At 37.7% G+C, this 20605-nt stretch overlaps 7 protein-coding genes across 7 annotated transcripts in view; 3 read left to right on the top strand and 4 right to left on the bottom strand.

Annotated features, from left to right (window-relative positions):
• LOC105159382 lies at positions 169-2983 on the top strand. The gene is made up of 2 exons (XM_011076428.2): positions 169-562; positions 2477-2983. The coding sequence occupies exons 1-2, from the start codon at positions 447-449 to the stop codon at positions 2682-2684; spliced, it is 324 nt and encodes a 107-aa protein (XP_011074730.1). The 5' UTR covers positions 169-446; the 3' UTR covers positions 2685-2983.
• On the top strand, positions 4700-7642 carry LOC105159383 (NADH dehydrogenase [ubiquinone] 1 beta subcomplex subunit 2). Its single transcript, XM_011076430.2, has 4 exons — positions 4700-4919; positions 6178-6223; positions 6341-6382; positions 7441-7642. The coding sequence occupies exons 1-3, from the start codon at positions 4810-4812 to the stop codon at positions 6380-6382; spliced, it is 198 nt and encodes a 65-aa protein (XP_011074732.1). The 5' UTR covers positions 4700-4809; the 3' UTR covers positions 7441-7642.
• Positions 8196-9732, bottom strand: LOC105159589. Its single transcript, XM_011076701.2, has 2 exons — positions 9549-9732; positions 8196-9244 (listed from the first exon to the last, which is right to left on the bottom strand). Exon 2 carries the CDS (start codon positions 9242-9244, stop codon positions 8519-8521), a length of 726 nt encoding a protein of 241 aa, XP_011075003.1. The 5' UTR covers positions 9549-9732; the 3' UTR covers positions 8196-8518.
• LOC105159590 lies at positions 11308-12159 on the bottom strand. Its single transcript, XM_011076702.1, has one exon. The coding sequence runs from the start codon at positions 12157-12159 to the stop codon at positions 11308-11310; it is 852 nt and encodes a 283-aa protein (XP_011075004.1).
• On the bottom strand, positions 13332-14220 carry LOC105159591. Its single transcript, XM_011076703.2, has one exon. The coding sequence runs from the start codon at positions 14218-14220 to the stop codon at positions 13396-13398; it is 825 nt and encodes a 274-aa protein (XP_011075005.1). The 3' UTR covers positions 13332-13395.
• Positions 15139-18132, top strand: LOC105159384 (ATP-dependent zinc metalloprotease FTSH, chloroplastic-like). Its single transcript, XM_011076431.2, has 5 exons — positions 15139-16636; positions 16901-17147; positions 17239-17422; positions 17559-17730; positions 17822-18132. Exons 1-5 carry the CDS (start codon positions 15350-15352, stop codon positions 18041-18043), a joined length of 2112 nt encoding a protein of 703 aa, XP_011074733.1. The 5' UTR covers positions 15139-15349; the 3' UTR covers positions 18044-18132.
• Positions 18061-20605, bottom strand: part of LOC105159592 (probable serine/threonine-protein kinase At4g35230) — a 6531-nt gene continuing 3986 nt past the window's right edge. Inside the window, exons 6-9 of the mRNA XM_020693065.1 lie at positions 20269-20457; positions 19429-19593; positions 19230-19343; positions 18061-18511 (exon numbers count right to left, since the gene is read on the bottom strand). Coding sequence (XP_020548724.1) covers positions 18257-18511; positions 19230-19343; positions 19429-19593; positions 20269-20457 — 723 coding nt within the window. The 3' untranslated portion in view covers positions 18061-18256. The remainder of the gene's footprint in view (positions 18512-19229; positions 19344-19428; positions 19594-20268; positions 20458-20605) is intronic.

The raw sequence follows: 20605 nt of genomic DNA on the forward strand, positions 1-20605 counted from the left end.
TCTCGGACCCGGATCCATACCAGGCATATCGGGTCATCATCACTACCTACCTCTATCTGTGCCAATATTTTAAAACCAAATTTAGCTTAATAAATCAATTTTAGGATTTTTGTACTAAGCCTCCTCTAATGTTGCTTAGCTGTCTATTTAACGAGGGGTAATTTCGTACAGTACCTGAAATTACAAGGATTCGAAAATTATAATATACGAAAAATCATCAATTAAATGAACGCTGCTGTAGCTTCTCCTTCATTTCCCCCTTTTTTTATCCGATCGTCAGCTGAAATTCGCCGTCGCGGTGGTCGGTTTCTGAGCAGCTGCCGCTCTCCATCCGTACAGAGAATCGAGTTCGGTGGGAGATATTGAATTCTGTGTATAGAGAGGGGAGCCAAGAGGAAGAGGAGAAGGAAACCGCGTGCGACGGCGCTTGGGGCGGAGATAAGAGGATGATAACCCGATCGAATTTGGCGGAGCAGCTGAGAGAGTATCAGATTCGATCTAAACACGATTGGGCTTCCCTTTCGTTTTTCTCCTCCACCTCCGTCAATCTCAGCTCGTCTAGGTACTTTGTTCTCTTTTTTAAATTGTTAAACCCCTTTTTATTTTATTTTTTTCGTTTTTTCCCCCTGTTTGTTTTATGGTTGTATGCTTACGCGGTCTCTTTGAGGTCGTTTCATTTACTTATATTGTTTGTAGACTTTTATGCTTTAAGTAATTTGGTTAGTAACATCATGCGCTTCCTGGATGTTGTTTCTACAATTAGGTTATCATGGGTTTTGCGTGATGGGGACTTTTTGTTCTGGTGGAAATTTGTGTAGACAATTGGTATTCCAGGATTTCGAATTCATACCATCTTATCTGAATTTTGGTTTTAATAGATTGTGTTTAAGATATCTGACTTTACAGTTTGACATGTGCAAGTGTTAATGGTGAAAAGGTTCCATAAATGTTGAATAAGCGGGCATTCTGGACTTGTAGTATGATTTGCTGAGTATTATGGATGGATCATTAAGTGCTGAAATAATAATTTTTTTTTATGGGATCATATATGATTTGGATTGATATGATATTGTATTTTTAGAGCTACAATTTTGAACATTAACACTCCTTTGCCTTTCCTGGTCCCGAGGTGCTGATTCTCATGAACTGAACAACATTTACTACGCCAATCACATCAGCATTTAGATGACTCATTTCACGAGTGAATCTATAAGAGAAGGGTTTGCTGTTAACCTCGTAAAGGAAAAAAGATAATAGAAAACATATAGGGTATTGATCTTCAACATCAAATCTTTGGTTATGTTAAACTACCTCATTTGCATTCTCTAAAAATGACCCACTGCAGCATCGAGAACTCTATCATTTACTAAACAGATCTATACAGAGTGGCCATTGACCAAGTCTAAAACAGTTATCATGGAATAAATAAGAAAAAATAAGATCAATTGGTGAAACTGTAACTGCAAGTCAGCTAAAGTGTTTATTATATATAAGAAGACATTTGAATCTGCATTGACAAAATGAAATTTGGTTTGCAGCTAGCTACTTGTCGCAGGGATTCAGATTATCAATTTAATAGTACATTTATCAAGGATACTAGGGTGAGCATGACTGTCAAATTTCTATATTCTGTAAGTTGATTCAGATTCGCAAATAGGAGGTCACATATGTCGTCTCCCGTCATAGTGTGAAGTCATTGCACGAAATTAGGTACCTCTTTGTGGCTATTCTCTTCTCCCAATTTGTGTCCATTTGGCCTTTACTTTTCAAGTGAAACTGGTAGCTTCAGAACCCACTATATAGATAGCTTCCTATTAGATTGTACTGGTCATGGTCTTCTCCTTTCCTGTCTTCCAGATGTAGAATCTGATCGGGCACTTTACATTTGAAGGGATAATTGAGGTTAAAGTACTGATAGTAAGTTGGTCAAGTCAATTTTCTGTGAAGTCAAGGTTATGAGTTTCCTTTTGTGAAAATTTACCATAATGATAAGTAGCTGTTGGCTATTTCCTGGAAGCTGATGGACTCATAATACACTTTGAGAGGCATCATCATCCTAGATGAATTGCATTTCGTGCATGGAACTAGTTCACAGTAAGATTGGTAAAAAAGGTTGATAGAATCATTGAATTAGTACTCTTGTTTTGAAATACTAATTGGTCGACCCTGTGATTTCTTGGAAATGTCTTCTACTTGTATCCAGAATAGGTTCTTAATTGCTTTTCTTGTTATATTCATGAGATAGGTTGTTAGTGTTTAAACTTCTTGAGGCGTCCATTTTGACATTTTCACTAATCAAGGGATTTTACTGCTTTCCTTTCACCCCCCTCACAGTCCATGTTATGTTTTAAGGTTTTGTTTTCACTTGCGCCATTTATGATCTAACTGTTATTCGATATAATTGCGTTTCCGCATCCTCATAAGAATCTTCACAACAATAGCTTCTGATATATAATTGTCCCGTTTCTGGTTGCAGAGTTGACGTTGCGATCTTTGTAATATGGGAACTTGTCGTCTTAGCTTTCGTTGTTTTCTCAGCTGTCTCATTGTATTTTAGGCATTTGAGGCTCGCTATTATTTTGTTATGCATTACACTACTAATGCTTTTATGCATGAAAATTACTAAGAAAGTAAAGCTGGCTCGGAAGAAAAAGCGAAGGATGCTTCTTCCTCTATCTATGTAGATTTGAAAATTTTTCACAAGGAGCAACTTTTTGATGTAGATTGTGAGAATTCTTGACCATTGCTTCTGGTCAGTCTTTCCTTTCATGTAAATGTACTTATTGCTAGCTGATTAAAGAATCTAAGTGGTGTGATTCTTGCTCCATCCAACAGGAAGGATGGTTAATGTAGTTCTACAATGTATTGATTGGGCTGACGGGTTAGTCGCCTCTAATCTCGGTTGGTTACCTCTGTAGGTTTCTTCTTTCCTAAATTATCTATATTCTTGTTATTATTGAAAACTGAAAAGCGATTTTATTTAGTGGTGCCCGCTGTGCGGTTTTGATTTTTTTTTTTTTTTTTTGAAGCTATTTCAAATTGAATTGTTATTGGTGATTTTATAAAATAATTGTTTAAATTGCTACTTTTAAACCAAAATCAAAGGTGCAGTTTTGCGCGGTTTTGGACCTTTGGATGTTTTAATACTTATACAAAAATAAGACGCTGAGACTAACAAAAAAAAGAAACAAATGTTTGTATGTAACAATCAAGAAAGAATATGATGCATCATAGGCTACAAACTCTCTTTATAATTTTAAGTAGATTAAAATATAAAAACATAGTAATTTAACAAAAGTCAAGGGTTTGTTATGTACATGTTAAATATATTATTGAGAAAGCAAATCAAATTCAATTGCATCCATGATCAATATTTGATAATTAGTACTAGGTGCATAAGCACAAATTAACTGTTAGTATATAGCACAAAGAATCTTTACAATCGTGACACTTATTAGTATTTAATGTTAGCAAAAAGTTAAAAAATTAAAATACATTTAATCATTCATACAAATTTAAATTTAATGAAGATTCCTTTCAAAATTATTAGTATATGTCTGTTAAGGTTGCAGAAGAGCTTGATTCTTAGAAGGACAAAATCATTATCAATACATTTTATTGAGAGAAAACAAAGATAAAAGATAAAAGGACATAATAGAGATAGAAGGCGGAAAAGAAAAAAATGAATGAAAAATGGGGGGAATCATCGAATGAGCTTAAAATTTGAATTGATTTAAATAATTAAACATATTTATTTTGTATAATGTGCAAATATATATTTTACAAAAATGAGCTTTGTAATATGAATTTTTGATAATACATGAATTTTGGGCTTATATAATTTGAATATGAAAATATTCTAAAAAATAAATTAGTTTATCAAATTATTATATATATAATTCAAAAAATTAATTATATATTTTGTGTTGCGGTGCGGTTTTTGAAAGCTCTAAATTAAAACCAAATCAATAGACTGGTGTGATTTTATTCTAAATTTAAAATTATGAGTTAAAAAATAATTATAAAAAATAATTTGATTGGTTTGAATTATTTTTATCACCCCTACTCGTTTTTATACTTCCCTGGGTTTCTCAGTACTGGCCCGCATTGAGTAACAAAAAGTTATGCATAAAATTAGATGATTTAATTATGAATAAAATGACAAATTGAAAATAGAAATCTAATTAGAGAAACGTGGATTTATATATAAATATTGTGTATCTACTATTGCAAAGCAAAAGTGATATGTGGTTTATTTCTATATGGTATTACTAAAATGTCCTTCTAGCTGGAGGCCGAAACAGAAGAAAAAAAGAAGCATCATCTATGTATTTAAAGTTGCCAATCCATATATAATTTGATAATTACCATTTAAAAATATATAATTATGATAAAATACATAAACATTACTGTTTTTAATTTTATACACGTGTCGAGTTGGCAGCCTTAAAAGATCGAGGAACATGCTCAGCCCAGTCCTATCTTTATTTGGGCCTTATCACTCATTTTAAGCCCAACTTGAATTGGGCCTGGACTACGTCAAGTCGTCGACCCACCTTCAACCCCAACTAGCTAAGGTGGTAAAGTTGTCTATTAAATATGAATTTTTTATTATCCCAATATGTCTATTAAAAGGTTCGAATTATAAAAAGTGAAGAGTTCGGGGGTTTAATTAGGATTTCTCCAAACCTGAGGGGGTTGCGGAATTCCCATTTTGACGTTTATTTCTTCCTCCCCAAATCGGCTTACTTCTTTTCATTAGTTCAAACCTAGGAAATCCAATTTACAGCTGAGAAAGAGAGAAGCAAAATGGGAGGAGGACACGGCCATGGCGATGGCGTGACGTACAAAGGCGTAACTTTGCATCAGCCTAAGCGCTGGCACACAGTCACTGGCAAAGGCCTCTGTGCCGTCATGTGGTAACAAAATGCTTATATATATGCATACAAAATACACTTAAATGTAGAGACATGATTACCTATTTATTTATTTGATTGATTCGGACCATGTTAGATCCGTATGCATCGTGAATTCAAACTGATTCCCGCTGTAAATTTTGTTTATCCTTTTTCGTTTGGTTTTATTTTGTTTTACTGAATGATTGTTTTGCTAATTGAAGCTTTTCTCGTGGGAATTTTTTTTTTAATGTTCTAATAATAGATGGTTTTTTTTGGGGAGGGGGCTTAAATCAAGTTGGCTGGGTATTCCGAAGCTGATTATAGATTTCAAAGTTTAGCTAAATTATGTTATAATCCACTGTATGGATCTATGCGATCTATCAATGTCCTAAAGCAATTCAAACTTTGGGAGATGGCAATGGGACAGGATTGTTTATATGATGTTATTCTTGAGGAACTGGAGAATGGGCTGCTTAGGATGTGGGTCGTGAGCCTTTGCTTGTACTGAAGTTTAAGATGAATGCTAATTGTGAATACCTGCAGCCAACACTTTGGTGAATTCATGTACGAGAATTGGCTGGTTGTTTTTGGATGACTTTAATTAGTTGGGCGTTGCTAGTTGACTGAATCAATCTAAAATACTGATGACTCTGATGTTTATAGTGCATAATGATATATGCTTCTTGTTTTTCATATTTGCTATGCCTTTTTTTTCTTCTTCCTGTTTTTATTTCCTTTCCTTTTCCTTCTCTGTGGTGTGATGTATTATTGTAGTAAAATTAGTTTTGGTGTGGTGATTGAGGCTTCTTTGAACTGAGATGAAAACGTTGTGCTTAGAAGTAGTAATTATTGCTTCTTATTTATGTCTTTTCAATTTTAAAGCTTCCCATAAAACAGCACATGTTGCATTTGAGATGGACATCCTGATCCCAGAGAGTATTCTGCGTATAGAATACACATAGACTATCCAATGTTTTAAAACATGATAAGGCCGATGCATTCTTATTTCATATGAAGTCGTGTAAATGGAAGCTCAAGCATCTGATCGTCACTCACAATGCCGTAAGATAGAAAGGCCTAGAGATTCAGAGATAGCAAGTTGTTCCCAAATCTATACTTTTGATACTATATGCCATTCTTTACTTGATATTCTTGTAAGTAATGTTTTATTTAGAAATAGTATTCCTTTGGTTGTAGCTTCCAAGCATCTGTTGATGCGTGCCTGTCTGCATAAGTTAATTGTTTTTTGAGTTATGCTGTTAATATGTTGTATTTTCAGGTTTTGGATTCTCTATAGGGCAAAGCAAGATGGTCCTGTGGTGTTGGTGAGTTACAATGCTTTTCATCATCTATATTGTGGCAATTTCTTCTGTTTCAAATTGTTGTTTTTTACCTTGAAGTAGCGTGGTCGAAAGATTTTCTGAAGTATTTCATGCTCTCAGGGTTGGAGGCATCCTTGGGAAGGCCATGATGATCATCATTAGGTAATTATTTATTCCATCTAGTGATGTTACTGTTGCATGTGAAGTGTGTAGCAGTCTTTTGCAAATAACACTGTCATTGAGTCTCTATGATATTAGATTATACTTCTTTTAAAGAATACTAATATTGCATAATAAAGGCAATATGATACATCCCAAATTGATTTTCTCGTAAAAGAATCTTTAGGTTTATCTACTTATCAAAACACTTCTACGACATACATGCATGGACCTATATATCTACAACTTCATGGAATACAGACAATAAAGCTTGTTCACTTGATGTCTATGCACATTCAATTGGAAAAGTTATCTGGATGGCTGTTTGGGGGAGTTGAACTGCTGGTCCTAACATGGTCTTCTAATCCATGCTTGTGTTGGGATCAGTCACGACCCTGACTCTAGCAATCAAAACTTGCACTAGCATACATGGACTAAAAGGCAATCCCATTCATAAGTAATCTTCACGAGTAGCAAAATAAGATTTAAGAGAGTATATGTAGTTGAAGTTCTAGGGGTATGAATTCCAGAACTAGTGGTGGTGAGTGATAAACAATGAAAGAATTGTCTGATGATTTTGCCTATCATTAAGGTTCTTTGTGGAATTTAATGAACATTGCAGATGGGTGATGTGTTACTAGAAGGCTTATGTAGAGGTGCAATTGGATTCTGTTTTTGACGGAACAACTTAAGGATAACATAGATTTGCTGAAATATAGGCAAAGGGTCATCTTTTATTCTTTCCATATAGGCTTGTGGCTTTTATTTATTGCTTGAATAATCTAGCAATGATCTAGCATATTTATGATGAATTTGTGCTGCACATATATAATGCATATATGCATTACGTGCCAGAAGGAAGCATGGCTTCGCAACCAATCAAAGTTACAATTCATGCCCCAAAGTTATCTACTTGTTTTCTCATAGGTTACTTAGTGTTTGACCAAAAGAAAGAAGCAAAGAGCTCGCCTGGTTCTCTCTTCATATCACCATATAACGTCATCCATTAGTGTGCACCATTATCAGACTTTTCATTTGGTTCTGCTCTTTTTCTTTCCCAGAATTGTGATGCAACGCTGAAATGGAGCATGGAGCTTGTCTGCCTATCTTTTCTTGGGCCCCTCTTTCGGTTATGTACAATAAAATGACTTAAGAAATGTCATCTTAAGTTGATACATTGAATGATTTTTCGACAAAATCGACTGTAACTTCTTATCATTTTATCAGCTTCGTGCTTCTAATACAATTGTTGAAAATGAATGAGTAGGAGAATCTTCACTATACACCATAAGATGGCTAAGAAAACCCTTTGGGACGTGCATAGCCGTCCCTAATAGTGCAACATATATAAAAACGATATCGCAGCTTGATTACGGAATTTGTTGAAGATGCACAGAGATTAGGTCCATCAAGGTGGGTCAACCACTTTTGATTGTATACGTAGTTTGAATCCCGCATTAACAAACTGCCTGCAATTGGGTTGCTAGGACCAAATGCTTCTGCCTCACTACGACTATCTTTTAGGGAAATTCATCACTGGCCAAACATCAAGCACCAAAAAGTGGCGCCATAACTGAAATCACATGCAACTATATTAGTTTTCTTAGTTATTATAATGAATTCGAAACGTATCATGTATTACTCACTTAATTTTAGTCTCTAAATCATTTCCCAAATCTTAATTACTTGACCTCAATAGTACGCGATCAAATATGCCGGACACGAGAAGTCCCCACTCGAATTTCGTGTGTGCATGTTTATTGCGTGAGTATAAAATAAAAAGAAAAACAGTAACCGATTAAAGTTTTACAATTGATTTAGCAAAGTAGAATTCTTATAGCATAAAAGATAAAAGAGAAAAAGAAAAACAATTTACTCTCGGTAGAATTTCAAACTAGAAAGAATCAAAGAATACATTTCCAATCCAATGTTACTTGGGTGAAATCCCACTAGGACTTTTAACCCTATTCTCTGTGCCAGATCTAAGACACCGACGTCAGTGTTATTCACTATTCAACGGCCCATTGAAGCAAAACCCTAAAAAAAATCTGGTTCAATTGTTTGTTCACCAGTAATAATCAATCACGAAATAACTGATTGATCATCAAACTAACTGGACACTGATTTCATCGATCCGGATTAGGTGGTCAGTATGTTGAGAAGCGAAGCCCTTGTTCTAACCAATCTTCTGAACATGTGATCCAACTCAGCTTCCATGTCTTCCACCACCGTCTCCACCTCCTCCAGCCTTTTCGCCACCGACCGTATCTCCGTCGCCTCGCACTTATCCCAGAAACTTAGGCTATCCACCCGCGTCAGTTTCAGCCTGAATACCGGATCCTTACGCCCCGAACCCGTTTTCCCGTCCGGGTTGGGCAACGCGATCAACGACAATAGCGATCGTACGATCATCAAAGTTGTGGCTCTCACTTCCTTCAGCAACTCAACAACCACCTCTAGGTTTTGGTCCTCTTTCGGCTGTAGTGAGGCGGCAGCAAGGCACGTGTTCTTCATCCCCTTGAGCGAGTTCAGTCTCTTCAGAATTGCCTTCTTCAGCTGCTTCCTCGGGAGGCGGTAGGGCTCGAAATGGTTCCCAGCGTGATCGGCGGCGGTTTCAGTCGCGGTGGCGGCGATACGGCGGAACGCGGATTGGAGACTCTGAAGGTGTTCCTTGGTAAGGAGGAGAAGGTCCTTCGCGGCGGCGCACGAGTCCGCCATCTTCAGCGACGCTTCTGACACCTCGTTCGCCCATTTTTCCCGGCCGTGGTGGATGATTTCCAGCTTGGTGTGCGGTGAATGCAGCAACCTGTTCACCGAATCGTGCAACTCTCTCAGAGCATCAAAATCAAACTCGGGTCGCGACATCTGGTACATTGGATATGAATGCAACAATTAAGTGAATGCTCTTTTTTCTACAATCAATCGATCTATATATATATATTTCAACTTGAGTTCTAAAAAAGAAATCAAACGGCGTCAGACGGGTCAGAAACAATTTTGGACCCGCAAAAAGCAGCAGTCAGTAAAGGAAATCTGTGTGGGCTGCTGCTGGGTTTGATGGCAATTCCGGCGAATGACTGACTACTTATATATATAAAAGTAAACACTCGAACGATTTATTTAAATTTTCAGAGGCAGAGGGAAAAGGAGAGGAAGCATCCTTAATTACCCCATGTGTGTCTGATCATCATCATCATCATCATCAACAACCAGCTAAGGATGAATGAACCAACCAAATTGGACAGCAGGAAATTTCCATCCATGCACGTACACAATATTTTACAAGAATTGATGTTGTCTTTTGGTCAGGCAGTCGTACGTTCCTCTCTAATTTGTCAGCAGCAGCAGGTGCTCAAGTCATAATTTGGATTTGGACATCTTTAAATATTCTTATATTATTCTAACGAATCAATCACTATCGCACAGCTTTTGTCTTATCCGAATTTCTTTTTAGAATTAATTATTGTACCGGCAATTTCATAATTTTGTACCTTATTATATTTACACTATGATTGCCGCAGGTTTAATAATACATAATATACGAATTGAATACTGATGTAGAGGTAAAAATTATACCATCTAAAAAAAGCTACGACCTAAGAGATAAAAGAATAGGGAAACAGGATGACAAGAAGTTGAAAAGCGTATGATTACGCCAAAATAGACGGAATATTTCCACTTAGGAACACAAAAATTCTGCCCGCAAATAGTTACAATGAAAATTTTACTAGGCATAAAATACAAGTTCTTATACAGAATAAATAGCAAGATATTTTTTATATTTTGGAAGGATTCGTATGAAAGAAAGAGGAGATTTTATTCGAGTCCACAAAGGAGGTGAGATTTTATTCTTGAAGTGCTTCTAAAAAAATTGGCATTTATTAAGAAAAAACAAAACCTTTTTGACATCGACGACTTGTACAACAAACCACATTAAACATGATGTGTTAAAAATAAGTATTAATTACATTTCTGACAAGTAACTGACCATAAGATGTAAAAAATCAACATGAATATATGATTAGGAATAGAATGATATTATAAAATGTTAAAATTTGACCTATTTTACTAACATAAATTTACAAATAATCGAATCTAATTAATACAAATCAAAGTTGATTAATCCGGGGTGTTGGTGTACGGTAATCCACGGCAGTGTGAAGGTCAATGCAGGAGGGATGAATTATATTCTTCGCTGATCAAACATAATGTTGCTAACCACCAAGGCATAAGTAATTGAGGCCGTTGATCTGCACGCATCTCATAATTATTTTCTTCTCATTATTAATTAAAAAAATTAATATATACTTTTATAGATCATTTGTAATCGAAAAAATAAGGTCTCACTAATGTAAATTTTATATATTTTTTTGTACTGAGTTATATATGAGTCCGCATGTTGTAATGGGCTTGGTGAAATTAAATTGGGCTCCAAACTCCAATAGAAAAAGTGGGCCTGGGTCAGAACAAGTTACGGCCCGTTGAAAAACTTGGGGGAGTGGGCTACCTTTGTAACGGGCCTTAGTCTTTAGATTGAAAGAGATATTAATGAATATTTACTATAGTTATTTGTTTTTAAGCATAACAATTAGCTGGAGGTTATATTTCTTATGGTGATTGCAAACTGGTACACTGCTACTATACAAATTGATCAACAAATTAAAACCCTCCAAAACTTTAACTCATGGTGGCTTCCCTATGGAAATCATTAAGAAAAATCATTGTTAAATATCTAAAGGTGCATAAGTCCAGCAATCTTGAAGTAGATAGACAGATAGATCGATGGAATTTTGGGTTGAAGATATGTATATTAAACTGATTGTACTGGTAAGTTGATTAGTATAAAGATCAGTATTCATTTCTCATGTCATTTACAACAGTATATAACTATATTATGTGTACAAAATTAGGACAGCCAAAGAGGGTAATCAATGGCTGAGGACGTTAAGAAGAGAAACTCTAGTTTTGACTAAACTTCTAAAGAAGGTTTCTAGTCCTTCTTCAAGTTCTTGGATGGTCATTTCTGAAGCTTTCAGCTGCTTCAAGATGTTTTGGACGTTGATCATGTCGTCCTTGCTTTTAAGGGACTTCTCGATTTTCAATGAAAACGAGTCCTCATTGCTGCTTTCTTGATCCTCCTCAGAATGCATACGGCTACCTTGAGTGAATTTTGAGAGCAAAGACCAACTTCTCTGAGTTGATCTTCCTTTTGCCCCTGAAACGAGTGTCAATATGGACTTTAGGACTGAGAAACCAAGGGCTTCGGTCTCTTTCAGCATCATTGCGATGGCCTTAAGATCACAATCTGTGTCTGGGATTAGAGTTTGCTTGAAGCTCTTCAAGTTCTTGACGTACTTGTTGACCCTTTTGTTGATCTTCTTTCTTGAGGAATCATAAGTATTGATATCAGCTTTTACAGCTGTTTCGCATCTGTTTCTCCTAATGGAGGATTCGAGTTCTTGAACAGCTTCTTTGGTTGAAATCACAACGTCTCGTGAAAATCCACAAAGATCAACGAGCTCAAGAGACCTGTCGAGGATCTCATCAGTCCAATTCTCACCTTGTTTATGGGAGATGATTTGATGGACTGAAGGCAGCTGAATCAAGCCATTGATGCTTTCTTGCAAATCTCTGAGGCTAGCCAACTTTTTTAGTACAGAAGTGGCTGAAGTTGATGCGGCCTCTGAGGACTTTAACCTGCGCAGATGGTTTTCAACACCATCGATTTCTGGATGAGATTTAGATGGCAAACTGTTTGATCGGCAGTGTAAATAAGCCATCTTTGCTGTCAAAGTGAACTCTTTCAAGGCTGGATGTACAATTTGAGTCTCGATGAAATGATGTTGATGTGTTGAAGCTATCTATTCGGCATAAACTATATATAGGATGATAGACAAAAAAAACAAAAGGAATCTATTACACTTATAAGATCTCACGGCTTCTGTGTAACGAAATGTATATTCATCATGCCCGAGCACCATGTCTCCTGATTCTTGAACAACTAAAAATGTAAATCAATCATACATATACCAAATTCATTGTAAATACTGATGTTGCAGCATGAGAAATCTTGACAGACTTGAAATTTTATTAAATTATAGTACTGGTCGTGCATGGAGCAGACGCAAAAATCTTCCTATGTGAATCTGTGTTCCAACTGTCGTGTACGGGGGAAGAAATGATCAACTTTATTAGGCTGGAGTGTTTTAGATCATTTGACAATGAGGAAAATACATAGGCCTTTCATAAATACAGAACAAAACATGTTCCGTTTAGTCTGTAGTTAGACAGCATTCGAGTACTGTACGTAGTCCTTGTTGGAAACAAATTCGTACTACATACAGAGCATGGAAAATGGTGACTATTCGATAATTAATCATTTATATGAAGAACAAAACAAATGGAATCTTGACAGCTTAGCACTAAACAAGCACACGGTTGCTGTGTCATATAATCATATTCATACTAATTAACTATAATCATCAACCACATTGCTTCTGTGAAACTTACCAAGTCAACGACTAACTTTTTGCAGATTAGAATTCATCAAGCTGAAAAGAGATGTAACTATGCATGTTATCAGCTAATTCTGCTATCCTTTGAAGCTGGACAGATATTGAAAGTCTTCTTGTTTAACTGAAACATTACTACTGCTACTTCCAAACGTTTCAATCATGGATGTAGCAATGAGGCACCCAAAAAAGTTATAGATTGACGTCTGAATCTGTGAGTCCAAGAAATGTCTTGTAACCGAAGTGTTTACCCAGCCCACCAGTCACCACAGGTTTCCCTTAATTGTGAAACTAGAACAGCAGACAAGTTGAAAAGAGAAACATCCGTCATTTTAGATAGAGATTAAAGGGACATGGATGTTGAAGATCTATAAACTGAATTTTATATCGATGATGGAGTATAATTTATACAACTATCTCTATTGATCTTTAATCTCATTTACATAAGTATACAACTCTATGGTGTGGTCAAAATTGCAAAAATGAGCAAAAGCCAGAAACAGGCTAATGACTCAGAACATTAAGAAGAGAAACTCTTGTTTTGACTAAGCTCCTGAAGAAAGATTCCAGTCCAACTTCAATTTCCTGGATGGTCATTACTGATTCTTTCAACTGATTCAAGAAATCAGGCACTGAAGCAGCATCCACGCCATTAAGGTTCTTGTGGATATTCAGAGCGTAAACGCTTCGTTGCTCCATCTCTAAATGAACACGTTTTGATTGGGAGAATTTCGAAACCAGGGACCAACTTCTTGACTTTGAACTTGCCTTTACCCCTGAAACAAGCATCAGTACAGATTTCAGGACTGAGAAGCCAATGGCCTCGGCTTCTACCAATGTGCTCGTGATGGTCTTGAGATCCTGATCCATGTTTAGAACATCTACAGGAGAAGATTGCTCCAAGCCCTTGAAATTCTTGATGCATTTCTTGACAGTTTTAGTAACTCTCTTTCTCGAGGCCATATAAGCATCAACATCGTGTCCCACGACAGCTTCACCTCGTTTCCTCCTAATAGATGATTCAAGTTCTTGAACTGATTCCTTAACCATGAACGTAACATCCCGAGCAATCCCACAAGAATCCAGTAGCCTGAGAGATCCGTCAAGCAGCTCATCAGCCCAATTCTTGCCTTGCTCTTGCGAGAGAGCTTGCTGGATTCCAGGCAACTGAATCACATCATTGATAGTTTCGTGCAAATCTTTGAGGCTAGCCAAGCTTGAGCAAACAGAAGAATCTGATGCCCTTAACCTGCACAAATGGTCTTCAACATTTTGCATCCAGGGATGAGATTTAGATGGCAAACTGTTTGATCGAACGTGGTTAGCCATTTTCAGTCAGGAAGGGATGAACTACGGAAACGAAATGAGATGTCGAAACCACCATAGCAGCAGGTGCTATATATAGAAGAATGAACAAAAGGGACAGAGAGAATATTATCTACTCAAGATGTCTACTATTATTGTTGGTTTTTATTTCTCTATTTGCACACGATGACCTTGTCATGGTGGTATTTGGACAGGAAGGCGACCTAATGCTAGAATTTCATGTGAACCAGCAAACAATGCTGATGAAATGGATCTTGGAGATCTAAAATGTGATCGTTTTCATGTCTGATTTCCAAGAAATGTTAAGACCATGTGCCCTTCTTGAACTTGAATACCCGTGTGCAATTATTGTTCTGTATTTAAGTTCAAAGTGAAAGAAGGTCAAGGTGGATTATAGTTCAAAACCTGTCACTAATTAAGAAATTATTTTAGTAACCTGGAACCAGAATTAGGAACAAGAATTTCAGTAACATGTTGGAGTAATTATGTTTGGAAGTTCTTGTTCCAATCAAGTTTGAACATAACTGATCAAGTAATATAATGGTCATGTAACTAGTGAATAATTTAAAAATTAAGACTTTAACAAGTATATCAATTCATTTAGTAGAAATGAAATTTATTGGTTTTTCTTGAGGCGAAAATTACTGAAAATATAGTGAAGTTTTTCAATTATGCAAAAAGCACATAAAAAAATACTTGAAAATTTCAATAAATTTCTAATAATTTTAGATATTCAGTATATATTGACATTATTTTCATGTGGTGTTTCAGATGCCATACTATTTTAATAAATATTGCCTTTTTTTAAGGAGAATTAAATATAATGGTTGCCATTAGTGTCCAGAAAGACTACTTCCAGTCCGCTTCTTTTGTCCGCACTCTCCACTTCCCTTTCAGTGCATAAAAATCAAAGCAACCACGAGTGGATAATACTACACACACGTAGAACCAACCCAACCAACATCCTCATCTATGGCTTCGATTGAATCATAATTCGACTTAGATTTTTTCAACCCTGCAACTCTTAACCAAATTTACGCTCCTTACACTTCGACAAGTATCGTTTTCCCTCTTCCCCTAACCCTATAAACTTCAAGAAATCAGAGGAAGCAATAGACGAGCTCAGATTTTCATGGCTTCAACATTAACAAACCCTCTACTTTCCTCCAACTTCTTTGGTACCCAGATCTTCATTTCGCCTCCCACGCCAAAAACTGTCCCTAGATCATTCTTAGTGCCACAAGCAATTCTCAATCGCAAGAATTCCAGCAAATCAAAGAACGTCGCAAATCATGCTGCTCTTGCTGCCTTACTTTTTTCTTCAGTTACTCCTCAAGCATTAGCACTCGATAGTACTCCACCACCTGCTCCTGCTGCGCAAGTGATTGAAATTGAGGCCCAGAGGCCCGGGCCGTCATCACCCTTTGCCCAAAATCTAATCTTGAATGCGCCAAAGCCTCAATCCCAGCCCACTTCCGACCTCCCTGAGGGTTCCCAATGGCGCTACAGTGAGTTCTTGAATGCTGTGAAGAAGGGAAAGGTTGAGAGAGTGAGGTTCAGTAAAGACGGAGGTGTCCTTCAGCTGACAGCCGTAGATGGGCGCAGGGCAACTGTGATTGTCCCTAATGACCCTGACTTGATTGACATTTTGGCAATGAATGGCGTTGATATTTCCGTCTCTGAGGGTGATACTGGAAATGGGTTGTTTAGTTTTATTGGAAATTTGCTCTTTCCTTTTCTTGCCTTTGCTGGGCTTTTCTTTTTGTTTAGGCGAGCGCAGGGGGGTCCAGGTGGCCCTGGAGGGCTCGGCGGGCCAATGGATTTCGGGCGGTCCAAGTCCAAGTTCCAGGAGGTGCCTGAGACTGGTGTGACATTCGCTGATGTGGCAGGGGCTGATCAAGCAAAACTGGAGTTGCAGGAAGTGGTCGATTTCTTGAAAAACCCTGATAAGTACACTGCACTGGGTGCAAAAATCCCGAAAGGTTGTCTTTTGGTTGGTCCGCCGGGTACTGGGAAGACCCTCCTGGCAAGAGCCGTGGCTGGTGAGGCTGGGGTGCCCTTTTTCTCATGTGCAGCATCAGAGTTTGTGGAGCTGTTTGTGGGTGTAGGAGCTTCAAGAGTGAGGGATTTGTTTGAGAAGGCCAAGTCGAAAGCACCTTGTATTGTGTTCATTGATGAGATTGATGCCGTGGGAAGGCAGAGAGGAGCAGGTCTTGGTGGTGGGAATGATGAGAGAGAGCAGACCATTAATCAGCTGTTGACGGAAATGGATGGATTTTCGGGTAACTCAGGTGTTATAGTGTTGGCAGCAACTAACAGGCCGGATGTTCTTGATTCTGCATTGTTGAGGCCGGGGAGGTTTGATAGACAGGTAACTGTTGACAGGCCTGATGTTGCTGGGAGGGTCAAGATTCTTCAGGTCAGTAAGCTCTCTGGTGGCCTTCTTTAGTTTAGTTTGTGTGAATGTGGTTTTACGGAGTGATGATGTTTAGATTAGAACGGATGTGGCATATTCAAGGCTTAAAATGTTGAACAGAAATAGTCGCATTCCAAATGTTGAATAATGCTTAAAGTTGTTACTGATAGTCACTGGGTTCAAATTTATCAGAAATTTGTTTGCCATGTTAAGCAGGGGATGATTGTGGGATATCCTATTCAATAATGTACATACTGATTATGACAGGTGCATTCCAGAGGAAAGGCCCTCGCAAAGGATGTTGATTTTGAAAAGATTGCCCGGAGAACACCAGGTTTCACTGGGGCAGATTTGCAAAACCTGATGAATGAAGCAGCCATCCTTGCAGCGCGGCGTGACCTTAAGGAAATAAGCAAGGACGAGATATCTGATGCGCTGGAGAGAATTATTGCTGGGCCAGAGAAGAAAAATGCTGTTGTTTCTGATGAAAAGAAGAGGCTGGTTGCTTATCATGGTACAAAACAAATGAAAATTTGTTTTGGAGTTGCCTTTTGCTTTGTGCTTCTTTTGGTTGTCTAACTGTAACATATACATTCGTGTTGTAGAGGCTGGACATGCTTTGGTTGGTGCGCTGATGCCAGAGTACGACCCAGTTGCCAAGATCTCCATCATTCCTCGTGGCCAAGCTGGTGGACTTACCTTCTTTGCTCCAAGTGAAGAGAGACTCGAGTCAGGGTTGTACAGTAGAAGCTACCTAGAAAATCAGATGGCCGTTGCTCTTGGTGGAAGGTGGGTTTTGCATTTTCAGTGCTCCCTTTACATATACAAGATGTAGTTCAAACAATCTCTGATCAGTCTTGAGACTTCATCACTCCTTAATAAGCTATGTTCCTTGTGTATTTTCCTGTACACTTTGGTCATGCAGGGTTGCCGAAGAGGTTATTTTTGGACAGGACAATGTAACAACAGGAGCATCCAATGACTTCATGCAAGTTTCAAGGGTTGCAAGGCAAATGGTTGAGAGATTTGGGTTCAGCAAAAAGATTGGACAAGTGGCCATTGGTGGACCTGGTGGAAATCCCTTCCTTGGTCAACAGGTGCCTACTACTCTTCTAGCTCATCTCGCATACAATCTTTTCTTCTCTTATTATATTATTGATGGCTGAGGCATACACTATATAACTGCAGATGTCAACCCAGAAAGACTACTCCATGGCAACTGCAGACGTTGTAGATGCGGAAGTCAGAGAACTGGTAGACAGAGCATACACAAGGGCCAAACAGATAATCACAACTCATATTGACATTCTACACAAACTTGCTCAATTGCTAATAGAGAAAGAAACTGTTGACGGTGAAGAGTTTATGAGCCTTTTCATTGATGGCAAGGCGGAACTATATGTTGCATGATTCTATTCTAAATGGAACGCAAATCTTGTTGTATATTTAGATCAGCATACGAATTGTACAAGTTTGAAAAAGATAGTTACCGTTCAACATATTTGAGTCACAAAAATTAACACGAACATTTACTCAAGTAATGTATGTATTTTCGCTGTGCATGATGTGATTACAACAGAGTTGGCCATGCCATGATTTCTTCACAATTAATTTACAGATAGGTTATGATACTTTTCCACCTCGCTGCTTCTTTTCTTCTAGCATGGCAGCCTCATTCAACATATCTGCTGCATCTTTGTGCATGTCGAGCTTGGCAAGGGCCACAGCCTGCATGTAAAATGCTGTGGACCATTCGGGGTATATGCATTGTGCTTGCATAGCATCTCGAAGGGCAGCATCTGGCTGATCGCACATGAGATAGCAAAGGCTCCGTCGTGCATGGACGGTTGGTGAAATCATGGTACCCACATCTATGAACTGCACATATAACCAGATCAGTCTGGTAAAAGAATTACTATACAAGTAATTTTCCTCAACCCAAATCTAGGGCCAGTTATACTTGTTTTCAGGGACTAGAGATTAATATCTTAAAAGAAAGTCACCTATGTTGAACAACAGTTTCTCTCATAGATGTTCCTGAAGCAATAACTATGAAATCTCAAAATGGATTTCACCTTTGCTAGTACATGTGAAATGATGCCTAAGATATGTGAGATCCAGCATGCACAGTTGAACAGAAATTTGCACAGACAAAGACAAAGAAAAAGTTCTGCTTAAGCATCTATGGCTCGTGAGACCTTTTTTGGTAAAAGGCAAACAAATAAATGCATCGACATAACAGTTGTGGACTGCATGTTGCCAGAGAATATTATTAACCAAATTCAGAAGAAAGGTTCATATGTATTAAATGGAACTGAGACGAGAGATAGTAGCATGGGCTCTTAAACATGTGCGATTCTTTTTTGCATCAGAGCAAGAAGCTAAAGCATGGGGAATAACATTTTTGGAGCTAAGAAAACAAACAGTTCCATGACCTTGTGGACGAACTGCATTGTCAGAGATTCCTTGCACTTGGCTTATTGAAACAAAGTACAAACCAGGAACTTAATGGTAAGGCAGTCTGCTAGTTCTTACCAGGCTTTTCTCCCACAAAAAATAAAACACAGTATGCGTGCATGTATATGTCTGAAAATACCTGAGAATAACAATCAATTGCGGTTTTGAATTCTTTGTCACGGAATGCCAAGTCTCCTCTTTTCCTTGCGTCCAACATATCTCTCATTTGTTGAGTCCATTCTTGGAAAGATAACTATTTGGCAGTCATATCCTTACTTTAGAATGATATGCTCACAAGAAATAATTCACTATAGCATTTTTGGCTTTCAATAGCTTACCTCATTGGTTCCCTCGTCATCTTTGTAATGTTGCATCACCAAAAACTGATGGATAGCAGTGAGATCCATACGTGAACAGGCGTCACCCATTGGAGAGAGAGGGTGGGGTGGTGTAGATGGGGCTTCTTCACATTTTGGAATTCCCAACATCACATAAGATGGGACCTGTAATCAACAATATTAACAGGAACATGCTTAACTGTTCAGTATATGAAGTATCACACGATTAATGTTGAACCAAAATGTATTCAATTATATGACAAAATCACTCATTTTCCATTCTTGCACTGCAGTAACGTAATCTAAAAGATAAATGTTTTCTTTATCTTTTAGGTGGTTTAAAAGCCAACAAGCCACATAGGAGCAGCATTTAACTTAACATACGTTATATGAGATCAAACAGCTTCTCACCCCAACCCATGCAAAATGTGGTAGCCACTGATGAGAAGCCAAAACAATATTAACACGATCAACTAAGCAATCTAACCCAGTTTGGCAGGCATTAAAGTGTAATCTTATGGTCTTCAGTATTGATTTCCTGCGAAATGATTATTAGAATATTCCCGTGCAATTTACTAGTGCAGCTGATAGAATCAATTTCTAGTAATTGGCATGATCTGCAGCAAATGCATTGACAAGCAATGTAGGAAGACTTCTATAGCTTCACTGAAAGAAAAGCACTTAGACTTGCTATGGATGACAGTTTATCAATTATTGGCATAATATGCATAAAATCACTATGTCATCATAGTAAAATCTATCATTAGTTTGAAAATTGCATCAAGGTGGCTGAAAGATCTTAGAATCTTTAACAGTAAAGAAACAGAGATTAGGACTTGCATTGGGCTTATTTTGCAAGGGGGCTAGGGTAGAAACAAGATCTTTGGTCTTCGGGCGCTCCCTTGGTTCATACTGCAAACATCGTGAGGCAAGATCAAAAACTACAGTGGCCTCTTCAGTTGAGAAATTACCCTCCAAATGGGAATCCATTAAGAGAAGAATATTCTTGCCCCGTATCATATCCAATGCCTGACATGTGCAAAATGAATATTAGTATGAAGCTTCAAACTACAACACTGCAACCACTATAAAATACCAAGGCATCATATGGGCATAGAACCTAACAGTGATCACCAAATAACCTTAACTGCAACATTATGAAGTACCCCCAGGAATG

The sequence above is a fragment of the Sesamum indicum genome, linkage group LG3 (assembly GCF_000512975.1).
Source record: "Sesamum indicum cultivar Zhongzhi No. 13 linkage group LG3, S_indicum_v1.0, whole genome shotgun sequence".
NCBI lineage: Eukaryota > Viridiplantae > Streptophyta > Magnoliopsida > Lamiales > Pedaliaceae > Sesamum > Sesamum indicum.

Coding starts and splice junctions, on each gene's coding strand:
- LOC105159382 (XM_011076428.2), top strand. CDS start 447: ATGATAACCCGATCGAATTTGGCGGAGCAGCTGAGAGAGTATCAGATT. Junction 563..2,476: donor GTCAATCTCAGCTCGTCTAG/GTACTTTGTTCT, acceptor TTCTGGTTGCAG/AGTTGACGTTGCGATCTTTG.
- LOC105159383 (XM_011076430.2), top strand. CDS start 4,810: ATGGGAGGAGGACACGGCCATGGCGATGGCGTGACGTACAAAGGCGTA. Junction 4,920..6,177: donor GGCCTCTGTGCCGTCATGTG/GTAACAAAATGC, acceptor TTGTATTTTCAG/GTTTTGGATTCTCTATAGGG. Junction 6,224..6,340: donor AAGATGGTCCTGTGGTGTTG/GTGAGTTACAAT, acceptor TCATGCTCTCAG/GGTTGGAGGCATCCTTGGGA.
- LOC105159589 (XM_011076701.2), bottom strand. CDS start 9,244: ATGTCGCGACCCGAGTTTGATTTTGATGCTCTGAGAGAGTTGCACGAT.
- LOC105159590 (XM_011076702.1), bottom strand. CDS start 12,159: ATGGCTTATTTACACTGCCGATCAAACAGTTTGCCATCTAAATCTCAT.
- LOC105159591 (XM_011076703.2), bottom strand. CDS start 14,220: ATGGCTAACCACGTTCGATCAAACAGTTTGCCATCTAAATCTCATCCC.
- LOC105159384 (XM_011076431.2), top strand. CDS start 15,350: ATGGCTTCAACATTAACAAACCCTCTACTTTCCTCCAACTTCTTTGGT. Junction 16,637..16,900: donor GGAGGGTCAAGATTCTTCAG/GTCAGTAAGCTC, acceptor TGATTATGACAG/GTGCATTCCAGAGGAAAGGC. Junction 17,731..17,821: donor ATCCCTTCCTTGGTCAACAG/GTGCCTACTACT, acceptor ATATAACTGCAG/ATGTCAACCCAGAAAGACTA.